Genomic DNA, 12,013 nt, shown 5'->3' with positions numbered 1-12,013 from the left:
ACTTCGGGCGATCGAGACCTTCTCCTCTCGTGGGACCCGGGGACGCACCTGGGGCGCGAGCTGCTTGGGTTGCTCCAATCGCTGGCCCAGAAGCAGGCCCACGAGGTCCACGGCGCGCCCCGCCCCCTAGCTCGCCCCGCCCCTCGCTCTCCCCGCCCCTCGCTCTCCCCGCCCCTCGCTCGCCCCGCCCCTCGCTCGCCCCGCCCCCACGCAGGGTCGCGAGAGCTCGCGCACGCGCGCGCGCATCCTTAAATCCCTCCGCGCACAGCCGGGCCTGGGCAGCGGTAGTAGAGCTGGCGGCTGAGGAGCTCGGGGTGGGGCCCAAGCTGCCGCCGCCTCTGCTGCCGCGGAGGGGAGAGGAGCATGTCTGCAAATCGAGCCGAGAAAGTGAAAGTGGCCACCAAGTCTTGCCCCAAGTGCGACCAACAGGTAGGCGCTGTGGCCTTGCGCGCGAGTCTGCAGGGCGGGCGGGCGGCCGTTGCCCCGCGGCAGTTGGCTGTGGAGAGGCCGCCATGCCGGGGTCCGGGTGGCGGGCTGCACCGAGGGGCCCTAGGAGGCGGTCATACAGGCGAGTGGCTCCTTCGTGTGGCCCGGCGGCTTGGGAGGGGCGTGGGTTTGTCGTGGGCGACCCGGGTGACAGCAGCGGGAGCCTGGGGCAGCGGCTCCACTGGGCGAGCTCGGCCCCTTGCAGTCTCCCTGTGCCCCAGGACGAATGCGGGGATGGTGGATCGCCCCACTGTCCCTTCTGCGCCCCCACCGCTACCCGGGCGGACGCTGAAATGTGACAAAAGGGCTGCAGTGTGATGTCTTTTTCCTCTTAGATTTCATTAAATAAGTGATTTTAATATGATTTAAAATTTTATAACCCAAATTAATCTTTTAAATTTTTAATAGAAACTTGGTGAACAAGCTAAGTCCCCATCAGAGCCTATTTTTCTAGGCATCCCCGTCTTGAAATAGTTGGGGCGTATTTTTTTAATCAGTGAGCAGTCTCTTTCCTGCTTGAGGGAGCTGCATGATTTAGGTTCAAAAAGATCGGCACAAACTGATCCTTTTTGTAAATATTAGAAATAGAAAGTTGAGGAAAGACATTGTAGCTTAGAAGCTTCAAGAATTTTTCAGTTGATCCTGGGAAGTAAACTGTAAATTGCTTTTTTTTTTTTAAATGTTATTAACTGTAATCCATAGTTTACATTCGGGTTCATTCGGTGTTGTAAGGTTCTATTCTGGTTGTGTGTGTGTGTGTGTGTGTGTGTGTGTGTGTGTGTAATCATTTTAGCCACTTTCAAGAATACAATTCAGGGGTGGTAAATACATTCATAATGTTGTGGTACCCTCACCACATGTCGTTGTATGTGTATGTATCAGAACTTCATTCTTTTTTGTAGCTGAATAATATTCCATTGTATGTATAGACAACATTTTGTTTATCCATTGTTCCATTGATGGACATTTGGGTTGTTTCCACCTTTTGGCAACTGTGAATAATGCTGTCATGAGCATTGGTATGCAAATATTTGTTTAAATCCCTGGTTTTATTTTGGTCATGTATCTAGAAATGGGATTGCTAGAAATATGGTAATTCTATATTTAACTTTCTGAGGACCACCAAACTGTTTTCCATTTTACACTCTCACCAGCAACATAGGAGGGTTCTATTTCTGCACATCCTGGCCAGCACTTATTTTTCATTTTTCAACAGTAGCCATTTTAATAGGTGTGAAATTGTATCTCATTTTGGTTTCCATGTGCATTTCCTTAATGGCTAATGATGATGAGCATCTTTCCATGTGCTTTTTGACCATTTATCTTCTTTGAAGAAATGTTTGTTCAAATCCTTTGTCCATTTTTAAATTTTGTTTTTCTTTTTGTTGTTGAGTTGTAGGAGTCCTTTATATACTGTGACTTTTAAATTCTTATCAGATACATGGTTTCCAAATATTATCTCCCATTCTGTAGGTTGTCTTTTCATTTTCTTGATAGTGTCGTTTAATGCACAAAAGTTTTAAATTTTTGTGAAGTTCCGTTTTTTTCTTTTGTTGCAAATGCTTTCATGTAAATCTAGTTTTTTAAAAACTAAATTTGCTGTTACTCCTACTATATGTAGGTTCTTGCATTTTTAATTTCTCCTTTCTAAACTTTAATTCATTAGGACAGTGGCCTTGGTGCTTGACCACCATCCGTTGTCTAGGGTTCAGCTAGACATTCAAACTTACAAGGGCCAAGATACATCTTGCTGTCAGCAGTTTGTTTAGCTTGCAGAGGGATACCTAACAGGAAGCAGGAAAGTATCAGAATTGTGGTCAGTGAGGACTTTCACTGCATTCCATCGGCTATATCTGGTGCCCCAAATGACATCTTAGATGTAAAGAAATGAGCCCACGTTGGTGGCTGCAAGAGCCACTGTGGCTTAGGAATTTCATGTTTTTTAGCTTATGAGTATAGTGTTCTAGGCCTTGCAGGAAATGGTGTGATTATACTATAATTAGAGAAGCCAAAGCTAAGGTTTCTCTCCAGGTCCACTCTGTCTTCCAGTCCACATGTCAGTTGGGGCGTTTTTACCATAAGAATTATTGCCTAGTATCATCTGTACAGGGTCACAGTCCATTTTCCTCATGGAGGAGAGTGTTGTTAACGCTTTACTCACATTTCATAACCCATTTTAAATGAGAAGTGTAATGTTTCCCTTGTTTAAGTATATAGTATTTGATTATTCTTAAACAGAGAAAGTAGATGTTCATTTAAAACTCCCTCAGTTAAAACCATTTGTAAGGCCCCTTCTTTCATGTCAAAATGCAGATTTTAGGGTGTTTCTTTTCAAAATGATTACGTCTCTCCTTTTCCTTCTCAGCAAGAAACATTTACTGCCTCCTTTAATTTTTTAGCGATGTTATGTAGTTTTCAGTGTACAGTTTTTGCACATATTTTGTTAAATTTATCTCTATAAATTTCATTTTTGTATCCTGAACAAGTGAAATTGTTTTTAAGATTTTATTTTCTCATTGTTCATGAATTATATGTAGATGAACGATTGATTTTCATATCTTATTCTTGTATCCTGTGAACTTGCTTGTTCTAATAGCTTTTCTGTAAATTCTTTTGGATTTCTATAGACATAGCTTGTAATCTGTGATTAAAGACAGTTTTCACTTCCATATGCTGTTTTCCTTTCCTGTCTCATTCCACTGGCTCGTTCCACTGGCTCCAGTACAAAGTTGAATAGAAGTGGTGAGGTTAGTCATCATTGCCTTGCTCCTAGTCTTAGGGACAAAACATTCACTCTTTCACCATTAAGTATCATGTCACTGTAGGTTTTTTGTAGATGTCTTTTATTAGGTTGAGGAAGTTCCCTTCTATTCCTAGTTTGTTGAGAGTTTTTATCATGAATTGGTGTTGAATTTTTTCAAATGCTTTTTCTGCATCTGTTGAGATGGGCATATGTTTTTTCTCCTTTATTCTGATAATATGGTGAATTACATTGATTTTTGAATGGTAAACCAATTGTACATTCCTGGTGTAAAGCCTCACTTGGTTATGATGTATTATCCTTTTTATATAGTGCTGGATTTCAATTAATCAGTATTTTGTTGAGGATTTTTGTGTCTGTGCTAATGAGCGATATTCTTATTAGTTTTATTTCTTTGTATTTGGTGTCAGGCAATGCTAGTCTCATAAAATGAGTTGGAAAATATTCCCTTCTCTATTTTCTGAAAGAATTTGGACAGATGTAGTATTATTTCCTTCCTTAAATATTTAATAGAATTCACCAGTGAAGCTCTCTATGTTTGGAATTTTCTTTGTGGAAAAATTCTAAATTATGAATTTAATTTCTTTAGTAAATATAGGATTATTTAGATTTTTTATTTCTTCTTTTGTTGGTTTTGGTAGTTTGTATCTTTTAAAAAATTTGTGCATTTCATCTAAGTTGTCAAATTTATTGGTATAAAGTTCATAATTTTACCTTGTTATTTTAATACATGTAGGATCTGTAGTGGTGTCCTTGTTCCACCTCTGATAGTTTGTTAACTTCATGTCTTCTTTCTCTTTTATCTTGACCAGTTTAGCTAGAGGTTATCCATTTTACTGATATTTTCAAAGAACCAGCATTTGATTTATTTATTTTTCTCTATTGTCTATTTTCTATTTCATTGATTTCCACTCTTGATTATTTTCTTTCTTCTCCTTTGATTTTTTTTTTTTTTTTTTTTTTTTTTTTTTTTTTTTTTTTTGCAGTGGTAGCCAGCATTTTTTGAGAGATTCTGTGTTCTAGGCACTGTGTGAAGCAGTTTACTTGGATTACCACAATTAGAATACCCAATATACAGGCCTATGAAATATGTTCTTTCATTATTTAATTGCTTTTAATTAGAGAAGTTGTAGGTTTACAGAAAAATCATGTAAAAAGTACAACATTCCCATATACCTCCCTATTGTTGACACTTTGCGTTAGTGTGCTACCTTTGTTACAATTGATTAATCAATATTAAAACAGTACTATTAACTATAGTCTTTAGTTCACATTAGTTATATTTTTTCTGATATATCACTCTAACACCGTGCAATAGTGTCATACATTTGTTATGATTCATGAAAGAGCATTCTTATACTTGTACTATTAACTATAGTACATTGTCTACATAAGGGTTTCTGTGTGATACAGTCCTATGTTTTATCTTTTAATTTTTATTCTAGTAACATATAACTTAAAATTCCCCCTTTTAGCCACATTCACATATGTAATTGTTGTTAATGACACTCACAATAATGTGCTACCATCACCACCATCCATCCAGACCTTTAACATCAACCTAAATAGAAATTCTGTGCAAATTAAGCATCAGCTCCCCATTCTTTACCCCCAGTCTATCCCCTGGTAACCTATATTGTAGTTTCCATCTCTGTGATTCTGCTTATTATATTTAGTTGGTGTCAGTGAGGTCATACACTGTCCTTTTGTGTCTGGCTAATTTCACTCAACATAATGTCCTCAAGGTTCATCCATGCTGTGGCGTGCATCGGGACTTTGTTCTTTTTACAGCTGAATAATATTCCATTGTTTGCATATACCTCATTTTGTTTATCCATTCGTTGGTTGATGGGCAGCTGGGTTGCTTCCATCTTTTGGCAATTGTGAATAATGTTGCTATGAACAGTGGTGTTGAGATATCTGTTGGAGTCCCCGCTTTCAATTCTTCTAGGTATATACCTAACAGCAGGATTGCCGGGTCATGGGTAATTTTTTACTTAGCTTTCTGAGGAACAGCCAAGCTGTTTTCCACAGAGCCTGCATCCTTTTACATTCCCCCAGGAATGAATGTTCATATTTCCCCATGTCTTCTCCACACTTGTAATTTTCTGTTTTTTTAGTAGTAGATATTCTAGTGGGTGTGAAACGATATCTCATCGTGGTTTTGATTTGTGTTCCCTAATAGCTAGTGACGTGGAGCATCTTTTAATGTGCTTTTAGCTATTTATATATCCTTTTTTTGGAGAAAGTTCTATTCAAGTCTTTTGTCCAATTTTTAATTGGGTTGTTTGTCTTTTTATTGTTGAGTTGTAGGATTTCTTTCTATACTCAGGGTATTAAACTTATCCTATATGTGGTTTCCAAATATTTTCTCTCATTGAGTAGGTTGTCTTTTCACTTTCAAAGTCCCTGGATGCACAAAAGTTTTTAATTTTGAGGAGGTTTATTTTTTCTTTTTGTTGCTTGTGTTTTGGGTGTAAAGTCTAAGAAAACATTGCCTAACACAAGATTCTGAAGTTGCTTCCCTACATTTACTTCTAAGAGTTTTATAGTCCTGGTTCTTATATTTAGGACTTTGATCCATTTTGAGTTAATTTTTGTATATGGTGTGAGTTAGAGGTCCTCTTTCATTCTTTTGCAAGTGGACATCCGTTCTCCCTGCACCATTTGTTGAAGAGACTATTCTTTTCCAATTGAGTGAACTTAGCAGCCAAAATCAATTGGCCATAGATGTGAGGGTCTATATCTGAACTCTCAATTCAGTTTCATTGGTCAATATACCTATATTTGTGCCAGTACCATGCTGTTTTGACTACAGTAGCTATGTAATATGCTTTAAAGTCAGGAAGTGTGAGTTCTCCAACTTGTTCTTTTTCAGTGTTTTTTGGGTATTTGCAGCTCCTTACTCTTCCAAATAAATTTCATAATTGGCTTTTCCATTTTTGCAAAGAAGGGTGTTGGAATTTTGATTGGGATTACATTGAATCTGTAAATTCTTTTGGGTAGAATTGACATCATAACAACATTTAGTCTGCCAACCCTTGAATCCGGAATGTCTCTCCATTTATTTAGGTTTTCTTTGATTTCTTTTAGCAGTGTTTTTTAGTGCACAGGTCCTTTACATCCTTGGTTAAATTTATTCCTAGATGTTTGATTCTTATAGTTGTTATTATAAATGGAATTGTTTTCTTGATTTCCTCCTCAGTTTGCTCATTATCAGTGTATAGAAATGCTACTGATATGGGGGTGTTGCTTTTGTACCCCGCCACTTTGCTGAATTCACTTATTAGCTCTAGTAGCTTTGTTGTAGATTTTTCAGGAATTTCTGTATACAGCATCATGTCATCTGCAAATAAGGAAAATTTTACTTCTTCCTTTCCAATTTGGATGCCTTTTATTTCTTTTTCCTGCCTAACTAACTGCTCTGGGTGGAATTTCCAGTACAGTGTTGAATGACAGTGGTGACAATGGGCATCCTTGTCTTGTTTCAGATCTTAGAGGAAAAGCTTTCAGTATTTCACCATTGAGTATGATGTTTGCAGTGGGTTTTTCATATATGCCCTTAATGTTGAGGAAGTTTCCTTCTATTCCTATTTTTCTAAGTGTTTTATAAAGAAAGGATGCTGGATTTTGTCAAATGCCTTTTCTGCATCATGTGTTTTTTTTCCCCTTCATTTTGCTAATCTTGTGTATTACATTGATTTTCTTATGTTGAACCACACTTGCATATCTAGTATAAAACCCACTTGATCATGCTTTATAATTCTTTTAATGTCCTGTTGGATTCAATTTGCAGATATTTTGTTGAGGATTTTTGTATCTATATTCATAAGAGAAATTGATCTGTAATTTTCTTGTAGTGTCTTTATTTGGCCTTGATATTAGGGTGATGTTGGCCTCATAGACTGAGTTAGGTATTGTTCCTTCTTCAATTTTTGGAAGTTTTGAGCAGACTTGGTATTAATTCTTGGAATGATTGGTAGAATTCACCTTTGAAGCCATCTGGTCCTGTTGGGTGGTTTTTGATTGATTCAATCTCTTTACTTGTAATTGGTCTGTTGAGGTCTTCTATTTCTTTGAGAGTCAGTGTACGTTGTTTATGTGTTTCTAGGAATTTGTCCATTTCATCTAGGTTGTCTTATTTGTTGGCATATAGTTGTTCATAGTATCCTTTTATGATCTTTTTTTATTTTTGGGGAGGTCGGTAGTAATGTCCCCCTTCTCATTTTTGACTTTATTTGTGTCTTCTCTCTTTTTTTTCCTTTGTCAGTCTAGTTAGGTGTTGGTCAATTTTATTGATCTTTTCAAAGAATGAACTTTTGGTTTTGTTAATGATCTCTATTGTCTTTTTCTTCTCTATTTCACTTATTTCTGCTGTAATCTTAATTTCTTTCCTTCTGCTTGTTTTGGCATTAATTTCCTGTTTCTTTTTTTCTAGTTCCTCCAGGTGGGCAGTTAGGTCTTTTATTTTAGCTCTTTCTTCTTTTTTTAATGTAAGCATTTATGGCTATAAATTTCCCTCTCAGCACTGCCTTTGCTGCATCCCATAAGTTTTGATAAGTTTCCCTTTTTTCATTCCTCTCAAGATATTTAGTGATTTCCCTTGCAATTTCTTCTTTGACCCACTGATTGTTTAAGAGGGTGTTAACTTCCATATATTTGTGGATTTTCCAGTTCTCTGCCTGTTATTGGTTTCAAGCTCCATTCCATTTTAGTCAGAGAAGATGCTTTGTATAATTTCAACCTTTTTAAATTTATTGAGACTTGTTTTGTGACCTAACATGTGGTCTATCCTGGAAAGTGATTCATGTGTACTTGAGAAGAATGTATACCTTATTGTTTTGGAGTGCAATGTTCTGAATGTATATGCTATTGTTTTGGAGTGCAGTGTAGTCTGTTAGGTCTAGTTCATTTATCATATTATTCAAGTACTCTGTTTCCTTATTGATCTTCTGTATAGATGTTCTATCTATTGATGAGAGTGGTATATTGAAATCTCCAACTATTATTTTTGAAGTGTCTATTTATCCCTTCAGTTTTGCCAGCTTTTGCCTCATGTATTTTAGGGCACCATGGTTAGGGGCATACATATTTATTATTATTTCTTCTTGCTGGATTGTCCCTTTTATTAATATATAGTGTCTTTCTTTGTCTCTTATAACAGTATTTGACTGTCTGTTTTGTTGAATATTAGTGTAGCTACCCCAGTTCTTTTTGGTTACCATTTGCATGGAATATCTTTTTCCATGCTTTCACTTTCAACCTATTTTGGGTATAAGGTGAGTCCCTGTAAACAATATATAGAGTTGGATCATGCTTTTTTTATACCTTCTAGCAATATGTCATTTATTTGGGAAGTTTAATCCATTAACATTCAGTGTCATTAATGTAAAGGCAGTACGTACTTCAGCTATTTTGTCCTTTTGATTTTATATGTCATATTTTTTTTCTCTCTTTTCCTGTATTGCAACCTCATTTTCTGTATAGCTGATCTTTTGTGACATATTTGACTGATCCCTTCCTCAGTTCTGTTTGTTTTAAAATACTTTCTTTGTAGTTATCTGTGGTTTATATTACACAACTTACATCTTTAATTACCAATTTGAAAGGATACTAACTTAGCTTCAATTGCATAAACATACTCTGCTCCCGTATCCCTTTATTTCCCCTCTGTATGTTGTTTTGCCTCACTTTTTCCTTTAAATTTTGCACATCTGTTATCAGAAAATAGGCTTTTTTCTTGTTCAATTGTATTCTGATTCTTATATGAATTAAAGAGTAGAGTTGTTTGTTGAGTATACAATACTACTGAGTTTTGCATTTACCCTATTAGTTACCCTTACTGAAGATCTTCTTTTCTTCATACTACTCCATGCTACTCTCTCCTGCCTTTTCCTTTCAACCTGCAGAACTCCCTTTAGTACTTCTTGTAGGGCAGGTCTTTTGTTGATGAGCTCTGTTTTTATTTTCTGTGACTATTTAAATCTCTCCCTCATTTTTGAAGGACAGTTTTGCTGGATAATGAATTTTGGGCTGGCAGTTTTTTGTCTTTAAGTACTGTGAATATATCATACCACTGCCTTCTTGCCTCCAGGGTTTCTGATGAGAAATTGGCTCTTATTTTTTTTTGAGGATCTCTTTTATGTGATGAATTGCCTTTCTCTTGCTGCCTTCAGAATTCTGTCTTTACCTTTAGCATCTGACATTCAGATTAGTGTGTATCTCAGAGTAGGTTTATTAGGATTTTTTCTGTTTGGAGTAGTTATCTTTCTTATGTACATTTATGTCTTTGATAAGAGTTGGGAAACTTTTAGCCATTATTTCCTCAAATATTCTTTCTGCCCCCTTTCCCTTCTCTTCTCCTTCTGGGACACCCATGATGCACATATGTTTGTGCATGTGTGCTTCATGCTGTCACTCAAAACCCTGAGACTGCTCAAATTTTTCTATTCTTTACTCAATCTCTTCTTCTGGCTGTTTGATTTTTAAATTCAGTTTTATTGAGATATATTCACAAACTTTACACTCATCCACAGTGTACAATCAGTTGTTCACAGTACCATTATATAGTTGTGCATTCATCACCATGATTTTTGAACATTTTCATTACCAAACAAAAAAAAAGAATAAGAAGGAAAATTAAAGTAAAAAAGAACACCCAAAACGCCCCATACCCACCCCCCATCCCTCCCTATTATTCTGTTACTTTTTGTCCTCATTTTTCTACTTATCTGTCCATACACTGGATAAAGGGAGTGGGAGCACAAGGCATTCACAATCAGCATGGTCACATGGTGTAAGCTATATAGTTGTACAATCATCTTAAGAATAAAGGCTACTGGGTTGCAGTTCAGCAGTTTCAGGTATTTCCTTCTAGCTATTCCTCTACACTAAAAACTAAAAAGGGATATCTATATAGTGTATAAGAATAACCTCCAGGATGTCCTCTCAACTCTATTTGAGATCTCTTAGCCACTGAAACTTTATTTTGTTTTATTTCTCTTCCCCCTTTTGGTCCAAGAAGGCTTTCTCAATACCACGATGCCAGGGTCAAGTTAATCCCTGTGAGTCATGTCCCACCTTGCCAGGGAGATTTATACCCCTGGGAGTCATGTCCCTCGTGGGGGTGGGGAGGGCAGTGACTTTATCTGCAGAGTTGGCTTATAGAGAGAGGTCACATTTGAACAACAAAAGAGGTTCTCTGATAGGTGACTCTTAGGCACAGTTTTAATTAGGCTTAGCCTTTCCTTTGCAGTTACAAACTTCAGAAGAGCAAGTCCCAGGATTGAGGGCTTTGCCTTCTAAATTAGTAGTCCTCAATGCTTGTGGTAGTCCTCAATGCAGGTGGGCAAGTTTAATATTTCCACATTTTCCCCCAGTCCCTCAAGGAGGCTTCGCAAATACATTTTTATTCTCTGACCAAATTACTCTGGGATGTATCAGGGCTTCATACTAACTTGTAAAAAAACAACCATATTTCACTCCCTATTCAAAATTCCATGTAATTATGGTCTTTGAATAAACTGACCATACAAGTTAGATTATATAGTGTGCTACAAAAAATATAGATTTTGCACCTAATAAACATCTCTTCCTTTGGTCTCACACAGAAGTTAAAATTTTAAAATACCGTGAATATCATCCTTTACCCTTTAGTCTGATTTTTACCTTAGTCCTAACTAAGTCCATTTGGTTCATATCTCTAATTGAAGTCTGTATGGGATAATGCTGACATTCATAGCTGCCAGACTCTGGCTCTGAGTCTTGCTTCCAGGGACTGACAAGGTTATACACAAAGAGCTCAGCATCTCAGAATTTAGAAATAGCCATTACAACTCAGGAATAGATATAACTGCTGTAAGAGATTACAATCTAGGAGCCTTTACAGTACGTCTTCCCCTGCTAACCTATACTCAGATTCAGTTCTTGGAGATTGTACATTGTAGTTAGTCCATATTAGTGAGGCATTATAATATTTTTCTTTTCATTTCTGGTTTATTTCACTCAACACACTGTCCTCAATGTCCATTCACCTCACAGCTTCACTCCTTCTTGCAACTACTCAATATTCCATTGTATGTATGCACCATATTTCGCCATTCCTTTCTTCAGTCGATGTACCCTTAGGCCACCTCCATCCACTGCAAATCCTGAATACTGCCTCCATAAACCCCAGTGTGCAAATGACCATTCGTGTCCCTCTTTTCAGCTCTTCCAAGTATATACCCAGTAACAGGGTTGTAGTTCCATATGGCAACCCCATGCTTAGCTTCCTGTGGAACCATCACACTACTTCCCCTCCAACGGTGATTAGGTACATCCCTTTCTCCACATTTTCTCCAGCACTTGTATCCCTCTGTTTATTTGTTAGAGGGTTTTATTCACCACACATTCCATTCTAAGTAAACAATCAGTGGTTCCTTGTATAATCACATAGTTATGCATTTACCATCACTATCTAAATGAAGAAATTTCCATTTCTTCCACAAGGAAAGAGGAAGAGGTGAAAAAAGGAAAAAGAAAAAGAAAGGAAAAATATGACAACTAAAGAGCAACAAAAGAAAAAATGAAAATAAAATACAATTTGAAAGTCAGACAACACCACCAACACCAAGGATCCCATACCCTTACCTTATATACCCCACTTATAGACATTTAGCTTTGGTATATTGCCTTTGTTACAATTAATGGAAACATATTACAATGTTACTGTTAACTGTAGACTCTAATTTACATTGATTGTATTTTTTCCCAATACCATCCCAT

The 12,013-nt window shown here is 37.2% G+C and overlaps 1 protein-coding gene across 1 annotated transcript in view; it reads left to right on the top strand.

Annotated features, from left to right (window-relative positions):
* The first annotated feature begins 242 nt into the window (after positions 1-242).
* LOC119518537 (histone-lysine N-methyltransferase SETMAR-like) overlaps positions 243-12,013 on the top strand; it is a 54,348-nt gene continuing 42,577 nt past the window's right edge. The window contains exon 1 of the mRNA XM_037815734.1: positions 243-429. Coding sequence (XP_037671662.1) covers positions 364-429 — 66 coding nt within the window. The 5' untranslated portion in view covers positions 243-363. The remainder of the gene's footprint in view (positions 430-12,013) is intronic.

The sequence above is a fragment of the Choloepus didactylus genome, chromosome 22 (genome assembly GCF_015220235.1).
Source record: "Choloepus didactylus isolate mChoDid1 chromosome 22, mChoDid1.pri, whole genome shotgun sequence".
Taxonomy (NCBI): domain Eukaryota; kingdom Metazoa; phylum Chordata; class Mammalia; order Pilosa; family Megalonychidae; genus Choloepus; species Choloepus didactylus.
Note: the sequence above shows the minus strand (reverse complement) of the source record. Positions and strands in the feature narration are given on the sequence as shown.